At 47.4% G+C, this 21,735-nt stretch overlaps 1 protein-coding gene across 1 annotated transcript in view; it reads right to left on the bottom strand.

Annotated features, from left to right (window-relative positions):
• Window positions 1-21,735, bottom strand: part of SFMBT2 (Scm like with four mbt domains 2) — a 59,650-nt gene that overhangs the window by 18,441 nt on the left and 19,474 nt on the right. The window contains exons 4-11 of the mRNA XM_048501495.1: window positions 17,549-17,635; window positions 15,649-15,915; window positions 12,743-12,840; window positions 7,165-7,266; window positions 6,068-6,215; window positions 5,105-5,187; window positions 3,393-3,519; window positions 1,291-1,404 (exon numbers count right to left, since the gene is read on the bottom strand). Coding sequence (XP_048357452.1) covers window positions 1,291-1,404; window positions 3,393-3,519; window positions 5,105-5,187; window positions 6,068-6,215; window positions 7,165-7,266; window positions 12,743-12,840; window positions 15,649-15,915; window positions 17,549-17,635 — 1,026 coding nt within the window. The remainder of the gene's footprint in view (window positions 1-1,290; window positions 1,405-3,392; window positions 3,520-5,104; window positions 5,188-6,067; window positions 6,216-7,164; window positions 7,267-12,742; window positions 12,841-15,648; window positions 15,916-17,548; window positions 17,636-21,735) is intronic.

Raw genomic sequence — 21,735 nt, 5'->3', positions numbered from 1 at the left:
CCCCCCACCCCCCCCCCCCCCCACCCCCCCCCCCCCCCACCCCCCCCCCCCCCCACCCCCCCCCCCCCCCACCCCCCCCCCCCCCCACCCCCCCCCCCCCCCACCCCCCCCCCCCCCCACCCCCCCCCCCCCCCACCCCCCCCCCCCCCCACCCCCCCCCCCCCCCACCCCCCCCCCCCCCCACCCCCCCCCCCCCCCACCCCCCCCCCCCCCCACCCCCCCCCCCCCCCACCCCCCCCCCCCCCCACCCCCCCCCCCCCCCACCCCCCCCCCCCCCCACCCCCCCCCCCCCCCACCCCCCCCCCCCCCCACCCCCCCCCCCCCCCACCCCCCCCCCCCCCCACCCCCCCCCCCCCCCACCCCCCCCCCCCCCCACCCCCCCCCCCCCCCACCCCCCCCCCCCCCCACCCCCCCCCCCCCCCACCCCCCCCCCCCCCCACCCCCCCCCCCCCCCACCCCCCCCCCCCCCCACCCCCCCCCCCCCCCACCCCCCCCCCCCCCCACCCCCCCCCCCCCCCACCCCCCCCCCCCCCCACCCCCCCCCCCCCCCACCCCCCCCCCCCCCCACCCCCCCCCCCCCCCACCCCCCCCCCCCCCCACCCCCCCCCCCCCCCACCCCCCCCCCCCCCCACCCCCCCCCCCCCCCACCCCCCCCCCCCCCCACCCCCCCCCCCCCCCACCCCCCCCCCCCCCCACCCCCCCCCCCCCCCACCCCCCCCCCCCCCCACCCCCCCCCCCCCCCACCCCCCCCCCCCCCCACCCCCCCCCCCCCCCACCCCCCCCCCCCCCCACCCCCCCCCCCCCCCACCCCCCCCCCCCCCCACCCCCCCCCCCCCCCACCCCCCCCCCCCCCCACCCCCCCCCCCCCCCACCCCCCCCCCCCCCCACCCCCCCCCCCCCCCACCCCCCCCCCCCCCCACCCCCCCCCCCCCCCACCCCCCCCCCCCCCCACCCCCCCCCCCCCCCACCCCCCCCCCCCCCCACCCCCCCCCCCCCCCACCCCCCCCCCCCCCCACCCCCCCCCCCCCCCACCCCCACCATGAACATCTGGAGAGCCACAGGTTGCAGACCCCTGGATAAGCGAAATAGAAATGGGGATTTGGATGCTGCAGAGATGAGCAATTTTATAGCACCCCTGACTATACCTAGGGCCTGAATCTTACTACTCAGGGCTTGGGAGAGAATTTCTAGGAGCCTCACAAAATCTCGTTGCTTCTCATTAGGTGAAGATTAAATGCTAGAATACTATAGTCACTGTTAACAATGTAAGCCTGCACTTTCATTACTTACAAACTGCTTTACGTGGTGCTGACAGCTTGTAGGCATTTGCTTCGCACCAGCCAACCGGGAATATGTCCATTGAGTCTACGTCAACTATGTATTCCGAAGCAGGCTCCCGTAACCCTATAGAAACAAATTTGTAAGGCAAATTTTTTAAACCAGGATGTTTTAAAACCAGGATGGCAGCTCCAGCAGATGCAGAATCATTAATTCAAAAAAGAAATAAAATTTGTTCTCTGTAAGCACATGTCTGATTTTTGATCCCTTATATGTATGTGTGTTTAGATATCAAACACATACGCACAGGCACAAAACAGTATAAACCCTCCGATTTGGGCTTTTTAATCAATGCTGAATTAACCCAGCTTTGCTGTGCACATGAAAAGGACAAAAGCTATTCTCTTTAGAAATGCAAGTTCTAAAATTTTATATTAGACCATATAATTAACTAATAACAGTTAACAATGCAGACAATGCAGCAGAGTGCTATGGCGCAACAACGAACACAACACCTGCTAATTGGACCAAATTGGTTCAATTACATTAAACCACCTTGGAAGAATCTGCCCTGGTTTCTAGGTTCAATTCAAGAGATTAGCTGGTACTCCTAAAGCCCACGTAGCTGATGATCTTGCTCTCCTGGTATGTACTTGTACCACACACCAGATTGTCTGCCAAGTCCCCCTTTGGGGTGAAGAATAGGCTTGGTCAATACCCTAGAAATTTGGTAAAATTCGGATTCAGATTTATTTGGGCATACAATTCTGTATGCCCGAATAAGACAAATAACATATTCGGATATACCTGAATATTTGGATATATCTGAAAAATTCGGGTCCATCTGATTTTTTGGGTATTTTTTGGTGTTTTTGCATTTCTGCCCGCAGGGGGCGCATTTGTAAACCTAGCCGCACCAAAATTTCAGGGTATCATTCAGAGACTGTCCTGATGATACCACCCACATTTGGTGAGGTTTTGTTTGGGGGGGCAAAATTATGGACCCCCAAAGGGGTGCCCCATCCCCCATTCTTTCCAATAGGAGCTAACAGGAGATGAGGGTTGAGAAACCTCTACCACAGAGCCATCCCTGTGCTCACCCCTATACAGGAGTACAGTCATGTTGATAAGCTGTAAAGTGGTTATCTATGGCCCAGCTGACTGAAGGATATCCAGTGAATATGCCAGCTAGCCTGTAATACTGATTTTTTTTTAAAAAAAGAAAGAGCACAGCCTGCATTAGCTGGAGTCAGCAAGATGGCAACATGGAGACTGGAGTGCTATCATGAGCAGTCCATGCTAAGTATTAGATATCTGGGAGTGGGGTGGGGAGAAGAGGCACCCCCCCAATATATGGAGCAAGCAATCTCACAACTCGTGCACTCTCTCCCTCTTTAAGATAATCTCACATTCAACTAAGTAGGCTTAATGACAAACATCCACTCAACTAAGCATTGAAAAGATGGGGCCCATAAGCACCTCATCAACTCCTTGTTCCAAGAGATTATTAGCAGAGACAAGCTGGAAGTGAATTGAAGCATCATTAGTTTTTCTATACTGAATTATTACTCTCCATTGATGCTGTCGTGATGATTGGTGTATATGTGTGTGTGTGTGTATGTAAAATAAGTCCCTCTTTCCATGAGAGAAGATAACATACAGCTCTGTCCCTGACAGCGCATACAGGGAAACAAAAGGAGTAATTATGCGTTGTCCTCATTTAATTTGGCACACATTCAAAAAATCTGGCTGGGTTTCAAAACAAAACAAAGAAAAATTATCAGATCTCTGCATGCAAAAGTTGAACATTGAAGAAGAAACCCCCATTCCCTTCCATTTGTTTCAACTAATTAGTTTACAGGTCGGACTGAGAAAAAAGCCAATTGCTTTCACAGTGTATAGTCGGGAGAACCTCACACAGTAGAATCTTTGCCTGGATAGACTATTCAGAGTAGACTGACTATTTACCTGCTCTGGGTGGGAAATCTCCCACCTCTAGTAATTCTTGCGGGTGGAATGCAGGGGGCGATGCCCGGGTGCCATTTTGCCCCAGGCGCCATACCCCCCCCCCCACGCCACTGAATCCATGTGATGCAATCATGAATGTAGCTTACCTTCAAAGCGAAGCCACATTAACCTCCCCTTCACTGCGGTGACAGAAGCCACACAAATTTCGGCTGGGTTTCTGGGGTTCACAGCCTCTAGCTTCGTGTTTTTCGTAAAGCCGCGGCTGAAGGAGACCTAAAAGAAAAGGCAGGGTGACAGAACTGAAGATGAATGTTCTCTCCAGGCTTAGCTTTGCATCCTTTCAAAATCCTTTCAGAGGTGGGGGTGGGCGGTATATAAGCTTTATTATTATTATTATTATTATTATTATTATTATTATTATTATTATTATTATTATTTCTCAGATATTTATGTAACTGTAACTACTTGAAACCTATTTTACCCCAACTGCATTACTAGTGTTAACTTCCTTAGTATGTTTCTACCCAATTAGGAGGGAGTTTTGAATAATAACATCTTCATACTGTGTTCCTTATATTTCATGTTCTGTTGACCTCCCCCCACAACCTCCACCATTTACCCATTGACCTTACTGTTTTCCATCCCTGCGAAACCTCCTACATATATTGACTACAGAATGAGGATCCATTCACCGCACCTAAGAAAGTCCATGAATTGGATTCCTTTGAAACCTATCGTTAGAGTGAGTTTTATGGATACTGTGAGCTGCCAAAAAGACAAATAATTGGGTTCTAGATCAAATCAAGCCTGAACTATCCCTAGAAGCTAAAATAGGTAACCTGAGGCTATCATACTGGTGATATTATTATTTAATTATTTAATTTTGTTTGATATCACAGTTTTGTCAGTTCTTTAGCTGGTTGTTAACCTTTTGTTACAAGTTGAGCCTCACCCAGATTGATGTAGTATTCCTGCGGGTCCCAGCGGGGCTGCTTTGAATCTGACAGATGCTAATTTTGTCGGCTTGAAGATGTTTCAAGAGCAGCTCGAGCGTTTTCGGAATGGCGCCCAGGGTGCTGATTATTATTATTATTTACTAGTTTTGTATGCCGCCCTTCCCCTTGTGGGCTGAGGATATCTCGCAACCGCATCGCGAGTTTATAAACAAAACACTACAATTAAAACAATTAAAAACGTAATCTAAATCGGATGGCGGCTAAATCGTACTGACTAAAATATCAGAGGGAAGTAAAAATGAGTGGGAAAGAGGGAGGCCAAAGATGGAAAACCGTAGCTGCCTCAACCATTATGGGAAGACAAGACTCTCTGGGAAAAACAATACTGCTGGGAAAGTTTGAAGGCAGCAGAAAACGAGGAAGATCCAACAAGAGATCGATTGACCTCTGTAAAGGAAGCCAAAGTCCTCAGTACATAAGACCCGAGAAAGGCTGTTAATAATAAGATGTTCTGGAGGACACTCATTCATAGCGTCATCATGAGTTAGAAGTGACCTGACAGCACTCAATGAACACAACTCTATGACAATTTATGCTGGAAGAAAGTGCCATTAGCGTTTAAGGTCTGTCGGAGTCCTGAGAACTGCCGAGCCAGTGCCCCAAATTACCATAAATTACCATGATTTTTTAAATGTCACTTTTTTTCCTTTTCAGCAATAAAGCAATTTCGGCTGCCTGCTTTCTAGCACCGAGAAGCAAAAGCTGAAGATTTTTATTTAGTAATTTTTAAATGGAGATCAAAAGCGGGGAGAGCAGGGGAGAGCTCGATAACCGAGAAAGCTGCAGGTAACACTGAAACAAATCCAGGATTTAAAAGGAAAAATTAAAAAAAAAGGCCTTACGTTTTTAAAGCAGAACTCTGGAGCCGCTTCCGCGCCACACTGCTTCTGGTAATCCGCCCAGTCAAAGTCATGGCTTGAATAACCTGTGGTAATACCCACGAACACAAAAAAATCCATTATGCTGTTATCTGTCTTCAACATGAAGAGATATTAAAAGGCACTTCACAAAACAACGCTTTCCTACAAAAGGTCTAGACAGTGATACCTGCACACAGATCCTTTATAAATTGACTGTTTCAAACACACCTAGGTTCCCTGGAAGAGCCAGTATGGTGCAGTGGTTAGAGCATCAGGCTATGTTCTAGGAGACTTCCAGGCACCATGATGACTGCCTACAACAGCCAGCATGGTCTAGTGCACAGGTGTCCCTCTAGATGTTAGGGACTACAGTTCCCATCATCCCCTGCCAGCATGATGGGATGATGGGAACTATAGTCCATAACATCTGGAGGGCTGTGAGTTTGACACCTATAGTCTAGTCACGCAGTGGTGGTGAACCTTTGGCACTCCAGATGTTATGGACTACAATTCCCATCAGCCCCTGCCAGCATGGCCAATTGGCCATACTGGAAGGGGCTGATGGGAATTGTAGTCCATAACATCTGGAGTGCCAAAGGTTCGCCATCACGGGTCTAGTGGGTAAGAGTGATGGACTCTAATCTGGTGAACCAAGTTTGTTTCCCCACTCCTCCATCCGAAGCATGCTGGGTAACCTGGGGCTAGTCACAGTTCTCTCTCTGAACTCTCTCAACCTCACCTACCTCATGAGGTGTGGGGAGAGGAACGGAAAACGATTTTAAGTGGCTTTGGGACTCCTTACAGTCGAGAAAAGCAGGGTATCACTTCTGAAATACCCTCTCGCCGTAGTCCTGACTTACAAAGCTCTAAAATTGGAATCGAGGGCCTGGATGGGAAATTGCGTCCAATCAATGTAACGCTTAGAAGAATGTGAAGAACACACACCTTTGGGAGGCGTGAGGTGGACTCCATTTTTCAGGCACCACTGTACTGGCAGGATCCCCAATGAATCAGCATGGCAGAGGGTTGAAGTTTTGATAGTTTCGGGGTGGAGGTCATCAATGGTTACTTGAACAAAATTCTTATTAAAAACCTGAAGGGAACCAAATTGCACGGCATTAATTGCTTTAGTAAGTCCCTGCAGCAACATTCACAACCTTGTGCTTTTTTTCGGTTCGTTTGACTTTTGCTGAAAAAAACAACAACAGAAATATGTGAAATCTATCCCTCGTTGTCAGAGACTTTATCACTTTCCTGAGTGCTGGTCTAAGAGTCCCCATTCTTTTTGAGCATGCGGGGAGTTTGGAATTCTGACACAGGGGTGGATACAAGCACAAAATGGCTGCCACTGAAAGCAGAGCCAGCCGCACACTTAAAAGAAATCCAAGAGCAGGGGAGAAGAGAGGCAATTTAAAAACACACTGGGCAAGAGGAGAAAAAGTCCTGAAGTTGAGAGGCCTGGGAGTTGTAAGCTGCTTGAGTAATTTGTGTGGCACATTGAGGGGGGTCTGTGTGGTGATATACGAAGAATTCGAAGACCCTCATTCCACTGCACTGTCTGAGTGCATGTCTCTGAGTAGAGGCAGAAAAAGTTGGCAACCTGTGAGCCATATCGTTTCCATAGAAAATATGGAAGTAATGTTGCGTAACTCCAGGAATAGTTGAAGACTCTATAGTTTACCACAGAGTTTCTGGCATTGCCTAGAGCTACCTCTTGTTAACCCTTGTTAACTGGAGGAACCGGGTTTGATTCCCCGCTCTGCCGCTTGAGCTGTGGAGGCTTATCTGGGGAATTCAGATTAGCCTGTGCACTCCACCACACGCCACCTGGGTGACCTTGGGCTAGTCACAACTTTTCGGAGCTCTCTCTGCCCTACCCACCTCACAGGGTGTTTGTTGTGAGGGGGGAAGGGCAAGGAGATTGTAAGCCCCTTTGAGTCTCCTACCAGCATTCACAAAAAGTTCACACACCCAGACACGCAGGATGATCCAAGTTTAATCATTCCAGCACACTCTCGTCACGATCTTTTCTGATTTCTCACCTTAGTGACAGTTGCAGGGCAAATTCTGTACGGCTCTTCTATGTCCACCACCTCCATTTTCATCCCCACGGTGAACAAGTGGTTCCTCAAGTCAGCATGATCCTATGAAGCAAAAGGTTAAGATCCATATAAAAAATCATAAAGGGTCTTCACAAAAGTTATGTGAAGCCGCAGCTTTTCTGTTAATGGACTACATGTGACTCAGTTCTTGTTACATTGGAAGGACCAGGCTCAGTTCTGTTTCCCTTGCTAGACGGCATCATCACCAGAGGAATAAAATGATTATTATTGTAAAGAACGTTGTGAAAAAAAAAGAGATTTTTTTTTTAAGCCTGGTGGAACTCTCTGTCAGGTGAGAACAGGACCTTGCGGGTTTTAACTCAGTTCCACAGGGCCTGCAAGACATGCAGAATAATGTACTTTCAATCCACTTTCACAATTGTTTGAAAGTGGATTTTGCTATTCCGCACAGTAAAATCCAGCTGCAAAGTGGATTGTAAGTAGATTAAGAACATAAGAACAAGCCAGCTGGATCAGACCAAAGTCCATTGAAAGTGCATTATTCTGCATGTGCGGAATGGGGCAGAGATGTTCCACTGGGCTTTTGATTCAGGCAAGGGCGGCTTTTTCCAGCTTTGTTGGCCTCCCAAAATCCACCCCTCCCCTCCCCTCTTTGATATTTGTACAACTACCATTCCTTATTGTCTAATCTGACACTTCTCTTGTCTAAAATCACCTAAATCTGGTTCTTCCAAGGGAAACTTTGCAGGACACAAACTTGTTTAGAAGAAAAACTTAAATAGAAGGAACCAGAACTCCAGGTGGGGCAATGAACCCATTCCCTCCCCCACAAAAAAAAGTACAGAGAAAGATCCGTCCTTACAAAGTTGGAATGAATTCTCAGGATATATTTGGAACAGGGTTGGTATTCCAATATGCTTAGATCAAGAGTAGGCTGACCAGCCGTCCTGCTTTTGGCGGGACAGTCCCGCCTTCGCACAATTTGTCCCAGTCCTGCAGGTTCCTTCCATTGTCCCGATTTTTGGGAGGCTGCTGCACTGCCTTCTGGGGCGCAAGGTAGTGCGGCAGCCTCCCGCGCGCATGGCCGCAGGAGCACAGCCTTCTGGGGCACTGCCGTTTCCCGCCCTGTGACAGGGCGGGAAACGGCAGCACCCCAGAAGGCAGTGCGCTCCTGCGGCTGCGCGCGCATGCCGCCTACCTCCTGCAGCCGCCTACCTTTGTCCCAGGTTCACAAGGTGACCGTCTGGTCACCTTTATCAAGAGTAATCACCTCTTAGCAGTAAAGGCACGTTTCTTCCTTAATCCTGCATTTACAGAAACAATTATTTTTATGGCATTCAGAAAATTCTTTCCAAAAACCTGCAGCAGGAATGCTTTTAATCACAAGTTGTCAATGAATATCCTGCTGATACTGACCATTTTGGAAACTGATTCTGGACCAAAGGTTGTTTGTATAGATTCCAAACTCTGCATTAGGTTTTCATCCCCCTTCGCTTATAACTATACGCCACATTTAACAGTTTCTCTTGGAAAGAGAAATATATTTATTTTGGCGGAACGAATGCATTTTTAATATCCTTTCCCATTACACGCAAGAGGTTTTTCCCAAAAGTATAAACATTCGACAGTTATAAACACTCATAAAATCAATGTTAAGAGAAACGAAACAAATCCTTTCTAATGGTAAAAAGATGTATTTTTAACAATACGCAGGATTGCTTATACTTTTCGCTCCAGCTGCTCCAAACCTGGGAAATTCCAATGCTGTGATTTCAAGAGATCACCAGTCCTCAACTGGAGATTGGGACCCCAACTTGCAAGGGAGTTTTAAGAGGTCAGGAAGTCAGTTAAAACTGCTAATTCTGGGTCAGGAAATTCCTGGGGATTTGGGGAGGAGCCTGCAGAGGGCGGGGCTTTTGGGAACCTTAGTAGAATATAATCTGTAGGTAGAAGAAGAGTTTGGATTTATATCCCCCTTTTCTCTCCTGTAAGGAGACACAAAGGAGTTTACAATCTCCTTTCCCTTCCTCTCCCCACAACAAACACCCTGGGAGGTGGGTGGGGCTGAGAGATCTCCAAAGAACTGTGAGTGACTAGTCCAGGGGTTGGCAACCTTTTACACTTAAAGAGCCATTTGGACCCATTTTCCCCAGAAAAGAACATTCATGGAGCCGCATCCTTCTGGGGAGGGGGGGGATTCCCCACGCTCCCTGCTGAGCAGGGAGTGTAAGCCAGCGGTGGCCTGGTGGCCGATGCCGCTGATTTCTCTCCCCCCGTCTCTGCTGTGCGGGGGGGGAGTCCCCAAGCTCCCTGCTTGGGAGCGGTCGGCGGCCCGGCGGCGGCTGACACCGCTGTTTTCTCTCCCCAAGCTCCCTGCTTGGGAGCGGGTGGTATCCCGGCGTCGGCTGATGCCGCTGTTTTCTCTCCCAGTGGCGAGGGAATTCCCCATGCTGGCCAGGAAGGGGCCGGGAGCCGCACCACGAGCTCAAAAGAGCCGTTTGCGGCTCGCAAGCTGCGGGTTCCCGACCCCCGGACTAGTCCAATGTCACCCAGCCGGCATGTGTTGGAGTGCACAAGCTAATCTGGCTCACCAGATAAGCCTCCACAGCTCAAGTGGCAGAATGGGGAATCAAACCTGGTTCTCCAGATGAGAGTGCACCCGCTCTTAACCACTGCACCACGCTGGCTCTCCCCCCATCCAAAGATCTTGGGAATACATTGGCAGGATAGGGGAAGGTGCTATCCTATTCAGTTTCAGCAGAGAGATAAAGGAGCTGAGAAGAAGGCATCTCTATAAAAACAACAACCCCCCCCCCCAATCTTTCCATGAAGCTGTAATGACTGTGGGCACTCAAAGGAAATTTGGGAGATTCCAACATATGCTTTGTTTCAAGATGTCAATTAATTTACATAATTTCCAAGGGTGCATTTCCGCTGGAGTGAACAGAAAGCTTTTAATTAGTATTAGACTCAAATTGACAAGCTATTGTGATGAATCGCTGGCTAATTCATTTACACATGCCACTGGGAGATAACCAGCTTCTAAGGGTATCTGTCTATAAAGGTGACTTAGGATTCTATGTCAGTGATGGGGAACCTTTTCGAGACAGAGTGCCCAAATTACAACCCAAAACCCACTTATTTATCGCAAAGTGCCAATGCGGCAATTTAACCTGAATAACCCCCTCGAGCAGGGGCCTGCCTGCTGTAGCATCCAGCAAGTTCCACATGCGCCGCTCTAGCATGTCTGCCGCTTCTGCCCCCCCCCCGCCCCCGGGCAGCAGCCACATGGAGCACAGGCACCAGGCCCGCCAGCTAAGTCCTCCCTGCTCACTGAGGTGCACACACATCAAGTCCAGTGGCCCAGACCAGCCTAGATGTGTGTGTGTGGAGAGGGTGTTCCCCCCCCACATGACGAACTCTGTGCGCGCGTGCCCACAGAGAGGGCTCTGAGTGCCACCTCTGGCACCTGTGCCATAGGGTCGCCACCACTGTTCTATGTGATGGTACTCTCTCAGCCCCACCTACCTCACAGGGTGTCTGTTGTGAGGGGGGAAGGGAAAGGGGTTTGCAAGCCTCTTTGAGTCTCCTTACAGGAGAGAAAGAGGGAGTATAGATCAAACTCTTCTTCTCCTTCTTCATCTCGAGGAATTTGCACCACAATCACACTGTGAGCTCAAATGCACAAGCAGTCCAATGAACCCAGTTCTTTGCCTGGTGGGTTCCCTTTCCTCGTGTCAAATGGTCCCATGAATACATTTCTGGACATTATTTTTGCATTTGCTGCATGAAAAGCAACGCAAATAAAGACAACCGAAACAGATGAAGACGGTAACTTTGGACTCAAACAGTGACAAAATATGGACAAACTGGATTATTCCCAGTTGATAAAAAGATAACTGTGCTTCTGAGAGAAGAGGGACACAAGGAGGCTGCGCTTAATTGACCACTTTTACCATTCATGAAAATAATGAGCTAAAACCTCAACGGAGGAACTGCGTATCACCACGAGCTGATCGTCAATTCATATATCTAGTTCTCAAAAAGCCCAGCAGGAGTACTTTGTATTGTATAACAAAACATGCGCATCCCGCTCGGCAGAGAAAAAAAACACTTGCCCCAGGTAGTGACCAATGTTATAATAAAGGAGAATAAAACAAGATGAATAGGAGGCAAACGGATCAGCAATAAAAGACATGGTAGATAATCGCAATGGGCTTTTGAGCCAGCACCACTCCGCAACAGCCATAAAAAACCCACAACTTTCCATTAAAGATTTCAAGCTAGAGCCTGTGCAAGGAGAGAGGTGCAGTTTGGAAATCCCACCACCTTTGGGATCGTTTCTTTCAGGACTGTTAGAAACTCCCAGGGGCTTCTCTTCCCCACTTTTTAACCCCCCCCCCTCTTAGGTGTTCTCAACATTCTGTACCCCCCGGAGCATGCTCAGTCTTCATCAGGGTGGTGTTCTTTTTTCATGATGGGAGATGCCTTTTTAATGGTTGCCCGAATGGTGTGGTGGTCAAGAGCGACAGACTAATCCGGAGAACTGGGTTTGATTTCCCACACCTCCACAAGAAGCCTGCTGGTGGCCCTTGGGCCAGTCAGAGTTCTCTCAGAACTCAGTTCTATCTACCTCACAAGGTGCTCTGGAGGGGGGAGGGAATTGTAAGCTGCTTTGAGACTACTTTTGGTAGAGAAAATTCAGGGTATAAGACCCAACTCTGCTGCTTCCTCTCAAAGCCCTCTGGGTAGGTAGTTGCATTTAATGTGTGGCTTTTTGCAGTTGGCACAGTTGCTGGCCAGTTTATTGTTAGACACAGCAAAGGAGGAAGACCAGAGGTGGGATCCAGCCGGTTCTCACAGGTTCCCGAGAGTAGGTTACTAATTATTTGTGTGTGCCGAGAGGGGGTTACTAATGGGTGATTTTGCCACGTGATTTTTGCCTTAGTTACGCCCCTCCTCTCAGCAGTAGCACGCAGAACTTGAAGCAGTCTAGCAGGAGGTGCACCGGCGTGCGTGGCAGCCTGCGTGCATTCGTTTTCCACCCAAGGACCGGTGCAGCTGCTGCGTCCTTTCTACAGCCCCGCCCAGGAATGCCTGCCCACCCACCCCCGTCGTGCCCCGCCCAGCCCCATTGGCGCTACGCCACAGTTTGAATCCCACCACCATGGGAACCTGTTACTAAAATTTTTGGATCCCACCACTGAGGAAGACCATAAGTTGGTTGCTGTGTGAAAAATGAGCATGTTGACAGGCTGAGATTTAATTCCCATCAAAAGCATCTTGGGTAGAATGGCTGATAAAGACCTTTGCCCAGCAACCTGGGGATAGCCAGCCAGTTAGGCCTGCTGAATCCCCAGTTGGGGTGAAGAATTTGTCCAGACCCACCAGGCATTCAAAATGGCGGTCAGGTACAAGGCAAGTGACACACTGGATCATGCAGGGGGTAAAGCAAAGCACTCTAAGAAGACCACCTCCCTTTCCCAGCCCAGATAGATCAGCTCTAGGTATAGCAGTAGGTAAGTTCCAGCTGAAGGAACAAATAAGTAGATTTTACCTTAAACACCTCCATTGGGAGGGGAAACTTTGAGGCCTCAATAAGGGATTTTTCCAGAGCCGATTGCCAATGAGGCATGGTCTTCAGAGAATAGATTTCTACAAGAAGGATCAAAAGTTACATAGATGTTAAGCATCACGAACAAGTTCACCGGTAAGACAGCAACAGTTCGAGATATATATCACATCAATAAATGAACATTTCAACCCTGTATATTTTATACATATATTTCCATAAAGAAAAAACAAAACAAAACAGGAACATATCTCTTGAAGAAGGATAATAACAGAACAAAGTAGCAGAACAAAATAGCCGATGTAGCTGACACAAGAATATGCAGTTGCAGACCCATAATACAACATTAACGGCCACATTATTAGTTCTAGACAAAAGTGCACTTTACGGTTACTAACACCTTGTACTTTTTTGTGCAAATGTGTCATGAGCCAGTCCCTGGACACTGAGGACTCTGATATAGAGCCTGAAGACACTGTGGAGTCAGAGCTGGCTCCTCACGAGGAAATGCAGACAGCAGAGCCATCTCCAAGCCCTTCCCTTCAAGCCAAGGCAGAGTCTGATGCTGTGCAGTTGGGAAAGCCATCAGAAATCTCAGAAGAGCCAAGTACTGAGCCAGCTGCACGAAGGAGACAAAGGCAGAGGCTACAGTTACAGAGTAAAAGGAGAAGTGCTTGCATTGATGCTAGGTATGGCAGAAGGCTCTGCGAAATGGAGGCATCTGTGGGGAACTGAGTCCTTGCAGGATCCAAGCCTCATCAGCCAGAATCAGCTTGGCTCTTCCTGGGTGCAACAAGTGTATTTCCTGGTAAGCTCCCTGGCCCTGGTCCTCCTCTGATCTCCGGCTCTCAGCCTGCCTACCTGACCTCCTGCCTGTTCCTTGACCACTCCTTTGCCTGCTGCCAGCCCACTCTTGACTGCGCCTCCCTTGCTGCCCACCTGGACTGTCTGGCCATGCCCTAACTAGCACCTGCCAGCAGCACAAAATATATGTATAATACACACAGGGTTGGAATACACACACACATATAATATTTTAGCCTACTGTTGCAGTTTTTGTCTTTTGGTGTTGTTCCTAGATTGTAACCTTCTATCTTAGTATCAACAACACACATGTTAACAATTCAGTCCTACTTAACTCTTTTCTTTGAAAAGGCTGGGTTTGTTAACATCGTTATAATACAGTTCCAATTATCTTTATGGCACCCTGAGCTTTAATCATTCCGTGCAGTCTCTTAGACATCCACTGGCCTCCGAAATCAACCGCACTTAATATGGATCAATATTTTATGATAAATAATGTAAGTTACCCTGTGCATTTTCAAATAGAAAGCCTGCTGCCCTGCCAACAAGCAGTAATGAGATATACTGTCTCTGAAAGTGGAGGATCTGTTTTAACATCATAGCTAATAAGACACTGATGGATCAGTCTTTCATAAATTTGCTGACCCTCTTTTAAAGTCATCTACAGGGCCATTCTAAATAGAGTTACAGTTTTCCAAATCCCTAAAATTTGATGGGTTTAAGAGGATGTAACCCTGTTTGGAATAACACTGCTAATCTGATATCCCTATGGCAGTACATCCTGTGGCAGTGAATTCCCTAAATTATGCTCAGAGTGAAGATATATGTCCTTCTGTTACATATCTTTACCAAGATTTACCAATCTTGATCCTCCTTGATCTGAGATTGCAAATGCCTTAGCAGACCAGGTGCTCGGGAGCAGCAGCAGCAGAAGGCCATTGCTTTCACCTCCTGCATGTGAGCTCCCAAAGGCATCTGGTGGGCCACTGCGAGTAGCAGAGTGCTGGACTAGATAGACTCTGGTCTGATCCAGCAGGCTCTTTCTTACATTCTTATGTTGCTTCACAATCAGCCAGCCAACTTCATAGATGATTCTAAATTTCACTATCACAGGAGAATATTCTCTCAACCCACTTTCTCCATAATATATAATAGTGATGGCGAACCTCTGGCACCCGTGCGCCGTGGCACTCAGAGCCTTCTCTGTGGGCACGCGCACACAGAGTTCGTTATGTGGGGGTGGAAAATCACACACACACACACACCCCACACACATATCTAGGCTGGCCTGGGGCACTGAGCATGACGTGCACGGACTGCGGTGAGCAGGGAGGACTTGACTGGCAGGCCTGGTGCCTGTGCTCCGGATGGTTGCTGCCCGAGGGGGGCTGGTGTTGCAGAGGAGGCAGAGATGCTAGAGAGGCACAGAGCAGTGTGTGCGGGACTTGATGGAGGCTAGAGCAGGCTGACCCCTGCTCAAGCGGGTGGGGCGAAGGAAGAGGGAGCCAACCGGTGTTTTCTAAGCTAAAACCTCAGCATTCAGGTTAAATTGCCGGGTTGGCACTTTGCGATAAATAAGTGGGGTTTGGGTTGCAATTTGGGCACTCGGTCTCAAAAAAATTCGCCATCACTGATATATATGATAATTTATATGGCCCATTTGTATGGCCCTTTGGCTGACACTTATTTCTGATCTAGACTATCTGCCAAGCCCTTGACAAGTGATGGCAACAGAAAACCAATTGCTGTCCTTGATTTTCATTGCACAAAGCTAGGGTTGCCAGTCCTCAAGTGGGGCATTCTCTCTGCCTGCCTCTCATTTTCCCAGCTCAGAGTAGCACTGGGAGAATTTTTAAAAAACTAAAAAAAATATAAAACTGATGGTGCGATGTTACTTCCGGGTTTTCTGGGTAATAGGAAAGATTTCAAGTGGGTAACCCACTTTGACCCAGATTGAATGAGTAGCACTACACCCAAGAAAATGTCTAGCAAAGCAGAGCCACATTTAAAAATCATGAAAAAATGAATGCATCCGTCGTAAGCAAATGCCCTTCAAAAAAAGTGTTTCTTGCAGTTACCCTCCTTACCTGCAGGTGGAGCCAGTCTGTACTTATTCTCTTGGCACCAACCAACTGGTCGAAGTCTGTAATCCAAGTAAAACAACCACTGGTCATAGGATTCAGTCTCCTCCACTCCCACATAGCGAAGACGTAATCTTCCTCCAACATTCTCAAGAACACTAACTATCCAGTATTGAAAGGGATTCTGGGAATCCTGCAGCTCTATTAAGGAATCAACTGTAATGAGGTCTACAGGATTTTTCCCTCGCAGAGGCTGTTTGAATAGAAGCAAAACTCCTTATTTTAAACTTTATTTGAAGTCTTCTCACGGTAACAGAGATAGCAGCAGATTTTTTTAAATTAAAAAGTGTCGATTTCTTCATCTTTCATCCCGGCTAGATCAGCCATCTTGCTTTCCTCCTAATTTTAACCCAGACATGCATTCAAAGCACAAAAACAAAGGGAAAAAAGGAAGATAAACAGTGGTGCGGAATTTCTTAACAATAAATTGTACAAAATGGATCTTTTTTAAAAAAAATCCCTAAATTTGGCAATTAATATTTTTTCCCTGAGCGTAGGGTTGGAATCAGGGACTTTGATGGAATCAGGGACATAAATACATGCTTAAGTCAACGGGTGAAATTCACAAGTTTGTCTCTGAATGTATTCATTCAGACTCTGAGATCTCAGTTTTAGGATATTTCTTTTAAAACGGACAACAGCACAGTACAAGGTTTGACCTTTCAGCTTAAGAATTACCACTCTTGAAACGACACAACAACCAACTTTCTAAAACTGGATTTCCATCATCGGATAAATTTCCAAATGCGATGCACTTACTCTTTCTTACCCAGTCCCCTGGCAACATCTGACAGCATCTTAAGTCAAAAGCAGAGGCATAGTGCCAATGGGGCAGGGGTGTGTGACTCCCTAGGTGGAGCTGCAGCAGGGGCGTGGCCAGGCCGTGGCAGGGGCGTTTTGTGGCAGGGGTGGGCGTCGCCACAGCAGGGGTACAGGGTGCGCGTGAGCCCCGGGCACAGTTTCCCCGCACTCCGCCCCTGGTCAAAATCCTTTTACAATGCTTGTTTGTAAAAGCACAACATCGGAAAAAGCAAGTGGGCGGGACACAGGTGGGTCACAGTGAGCTTTGCACCAAATATTGGCTTTTAAAGCAAAAACATTCGCCAGTCTGGTCAGCCTGATGGTTAAATCAATAAGAGTCGACGATAATTTTTTAAAAAGAGAAATGAACGTATGTCCAGCAGCAGTTGAGGCGGGGGAAGGGGCTGTCCCTCGTTCTTGTTTATCGATTAGACAATATGACTGTTACTAAGCTACGAGATATAGAACAAGAGCCACAGTTATAAATTGTAGACCACGGGGGGGCGGGGGCGGATTTTTTAAATTCAAGCAATCTGGTACATATAAATCAAAGCTATTTCATGCACTACATCATCTAATAAAATACATTTCCATTTCATGGAAATAACAGTGCAAATGTGCTTCTCAAATGAAAAGCGCCCTGCGCTTCTCAAATGTCACGGGACCTTTGTACTCAGTGGTCACAGCCTTGGGAGGCAGGGTGAGATTTACATCTTGTTCTGCAACTGGCTAGAGCAGAAGTCCCTAACGTGGTTTTGGGGGGGGGGGGGCACCATGGTACCCATAGTCCTCTCCCTGCTTCCCAATTAACCCCCTTGAGAAGAATTTGAACCCATGCTTTCAAGGGGTCATCAGGGGAACTAAATCTGAACGAACAGGTCCATGTTTCTGCTACAAGAGTGTAGAATTCTTAGGAACCTGGTGACATGCAAACATTTATTAATATTTATTACGATGAAATCCCCTGTAAGTTCATATCAGCTTCTGCTGGAAGATACCACAACAATTGCAAATGAACTAGAGAACATATTAATGGAATACATACGCCTTCCAATTTGCGAAGCTGTTAAGGAGCCTGTCGAATTACGTGATATGAAAGTCTCAATGGAGTCTGTGTACTTCTCTTTGATAGCTGAAACAAGACAAAAAGCACAATTGGCTGAGGACAAAAATCCCAGATGGCTGAAAGCTGGAACCTATGAACATAGAATGCACGTTGTCTTCCAAATTTGTTGAAATTCTTTTTCATTTGTTTACTTCATTCATACCCCATATTTCTCCCCATGGGGTCCTAATGTGGTTTACATCATTCCCCTTTCCTTCACTGCATCCTCACAACAATCTTATAAGGTAGGTTAGAAAAGAGTGTGACTGGCCCAGGCCTCCAAGTATTTCCCAACACAGAGCTGACAACCCTAGTATTTGTGGTTTCCCCATTTTGAGGTAGCTCTGCAGGTCTGCAATAAAACAGCTAGATTTGAGTCCCACAGGAACTTAGAGACCAACAAGATTTCAGGGGTATGAGTTCCCTTTGCCAGGTTTTTGGTGCATCAGCAGTGTTGTATTACAGGGAAAACTCAGCTTTCGTCGGTGCGTCGGTCGAGAAAACAATGCGTGAGAAATCGAGAGCCGAAGAAACCGAGGCAATTATTTCCCGCGCCGGAAATCAATGTAAATCCAATTAATTTATTCTAGATACACCAAAATACATATCAAAAACACATTTTATAGAGAATACAGTATTTAATACTAAAAATAAGAAATTAACATAAAATGAAAATAAAAGATTAATGTAAAGAATAAATGAACATTTAACATGGCGAGGAGGGGAGAGAGAGGTGCAGATATCATTATTTGGAAGGGGAATCAAAACAGACACGCGGGGTGATGCTCACACAACGAGAAATAACACCACACCGAGCAGGAAATTAGCAGCAAGGTCAGCGTAACAAAGCGTAATTAGCATTAAAGGCATACAATTAGCAGCAAAGACGCGTAACAAAGAAATAAGTGAGAAATCCGAGGCAACCAACGAAAACCGAGATAAATTTTTTATGGAAAAATCAAAATCGACTGAAACCGATGATGACCGAAGTCAACAAAAACCGAGGTTTCACTGTATAATAACATTAACATTATAATAGGTTTAATAATTATGAGAATGACCAGCTTTCCCTTTTAAAAAGTATCTAGCCCCCTTTGTTGTGGAGAGATATCTTTTTCCTTATTTCTCCCCAACAGAAGGGAACAGAGATGGAGGGTGGTGGGAGAAAAACAGGGAGCTGGGGATGTTTAGTCTGGAGAAGTGAAGGTTAAGGGGGGACATGATAGCTATGTTTTAATATTTGAAGGGATCCCATATCAAGGAGAGGGAGCAAGCTTGTTTTCTGCTGCTTCAGAGACTAGGACACGGAGTAATGGATTCAAGGTGCAGGAAAAGAGATTCCACCTAAACATTAGGAAGAACTGCCTGACCATCAAGGCTGTTCAACAGTGGAATTCACTGCCTTGGAGAGTTGTACAGTCTCCTTCTTTGGAGGTTTTTAAACAGAGGGTGGATGAACATATGTCGGGAGTGCTTTGATTGTGTGTTCCTGCATGGCAGGGGGTTAGACTTGATGGCCCTTGGGGTCTCTTCCAATTCCATGATTCTACGATTCTATGAATGCACCCACTGGTGCCACCAAGGCCTTGATAATATAACTTCTGTGGTGACTGGAAGTGGCGTCGGACCATAGTGCTTAGACTGAATACTAGACTGTGCCCAGCACAGTGATGTTATCACTTCTCCTCACCCAGGAAGCGATATCATTGTGGTGCCAGTGACATCACTATCTCACAGGCAGACTGGTGAGACTCTCGGTGGTCATACGCTTGTGCTCTAAACCCAAGGCCTGATAACTCTTGCCATGAATCAGGGCCTGTTTTGACTTGGAAGGCAGATGTTTGTCCGCCCACAATCATTATGTGATTGAAATTAAAAATTAAAATGAGAACCCAGCATCCTGGTCACCTGCATATCATTTAATAGCCTATACTCATAACCATTCAGAATACAACAGACTACTGTAGAAGGGACATCTTGTTTTGCCCAAAGTTGCTCTTATAGTAAGGTGACCAAGATGGTCACCTTTGTGAACCGGGACAGGGGTGAAGCGGTAATACTGCGGCGCGTAATCACTCCCTAACGCCAGAGGCGCACTGCCTTCTGGGGCTTTACCCGTTTCCAACCCTGTGACGGGCGAGGAAGCGAGCCCAAAACTTAAGCCGCGATATGCAGCCGCACGCGAGAGGCACGCTGCCACCCTGCCTTAAGCCCCAGAAGGCAGTGCGGCAGACTCCCAAAAATCGGGACAATTTAAATAACCCGCGGGACGCGGGACAAATAGTTTGAAGGTGGGACTGTCCCACCAAAAGCGGGACGTCTGGTCAGCTTATCTTATAGGTATGGACAGCTTTAAAAGAGGATTAGACAGATTCATGGAGGATAATTCTCACAGTGGCTTCTGGCCATGGTGACTAAAGGGAACCTCTACATTCAGAGGTGCTAAACCTCTGAATCCCAGTGCCAAGAGACAACATCAGGGGAAGGTCTTGGTCTGTATGTCCTATGGAACTGGTTGGCCACTTTGTGAGACAGGATGCAGGACTAGATGGGCCACTGGTCTGATCCAGCAGGACTTTTCTTATGTTCTTAGGATACTGGGATGGCTGGATCACTGCTGTGATCAAGCAAGCTATTTTTACTTTCTTAGGATGCTGGACTGGATGGACCAGCAGCCTCATCAAGCAGAGTTTTTCTTAAGCCTCATAAAAATATTTATTCTTAAAAGATTTCTCACTGACTGTGAGGAAAACTTGCCACAGATGCAGGCGAAACGTTAGGAACAAAATCCACCAGACCACGGCCACACAGCCCGGAAAACCCACCAGAATCAGAAAACTTGCTTCTTGGTGTCTTCTCTGGCTACTTTCTCTGATCTTTTCTTGCACTAAGTTTGGGGCTGCCATTATAATTTTTATTCATCTTGTTGGTTAAATCTCCCCACTTCTCGTTCCCCTGCTCTTTCAATAAACATTACTTGTTTAAGTGTCTTCAGATTTTCAGTGGAGCATCCGCCCTCGTGTGGCCACTAACCTGGCCCTTTTATGACTAAAAGGGTTACACTAGTTAAAATAAAAGGCGACTGAGCTGTCACTGGTAAAAAAAGAGAGAGAAAAAAAACTACCCACTAAGTCTTACATAACGCTATCTATCTGTCACTTGTAAAAATGAAATAACTACCCACTAAGTATTACGTAACGCTATCTTTGAGAAACATCTCTGGAGGAATTAGCAAATTTATGGCTGTTATATTAAAAATGCAGAGATAGCCGGAGGGTCTGTCTGCAAAAAAACAGCGACTTCTTTTCCCGACAGATTTTGTCTCGACATCTCCATTTTCTCAAAGCCCACCTTCTTACTTTGCTGTTTAAGAACACTGAAGGAGTTTTCCACATACCAAAAACTCAGCAAGTTAACCAAAGCAAGAGGAAAGGCATTTTCCAGGAGGCTTTTGGTTAGCTGTACCTGCACTTGGCTGTTTCTAAAAGAACCAAGATGATGGATAATTCACACACCTCACCAGATTACAAGAATTCAAAATGGAAAACCCATCACCAGGTAAATGGGGAGATCCTGGTTCGTCCTCACTTGACATCCCAGGATCAAAGAGTCAGGGGTTGTAATGACCCGCTGTTCTTTCCTCTGAACAACAGAACAGGTTATGTAGCGACCTGATCTCCTGGACAACTTGGGTTCAGGCCTTCAGCATTCAAAACCTTGGTTGAAATAGCAGAGGTACTGCTCACTTCTCTCTGTCCACCAGATCAAGCAGGCCCTGACTCACAGGTAGCTAAGGATGGTAGCTGAACATCTCCTATTACAACTGAGATCAGGTCACCTGGAGAAAATGGCTTCTCTGAAAGGTGGATTCTCTGACATTATACCCCATTGAGGTCCCTCCTCTTCCCAAATCCTGCCCTCCCTAGGCTCCACCCCCCAAATCTCCAATTATTTCCCAACCCAGAGCTGGAAACTTTCCTCCCAGCCAAGGATGGTTCTCCAGCTAATTCACCCAAGCAACTGCTTGGGGAGGCCCAATAAGGAGGGCCCAAATGTACCACATGGGCTCGGATTGCTCCTGGACATTGACTAAAACAGGAAGTGACAAAACACTCCCTCCTGGATCC

This window comes from Sphaerodactylus townsendi, linkage group LG06 (assembly GCF_021028975.2).
Source record: "Sphaerodactylus townsendi isolate TG3544 linkage group LG06, MPM_Stown_v2.3, whole genome shotgun sequence".
NCBI lineage: Eukaryota > Metazoa > Chordata > Lepidosauria > Squamata > Sphaerodactylidae > Sphaerodactylus > Sphaerodactylus townsendi.
Note: the sequence above shows the minus strand (reverse complement) of the source record. Positions and strands in the feature narration are given on the sequence as shown.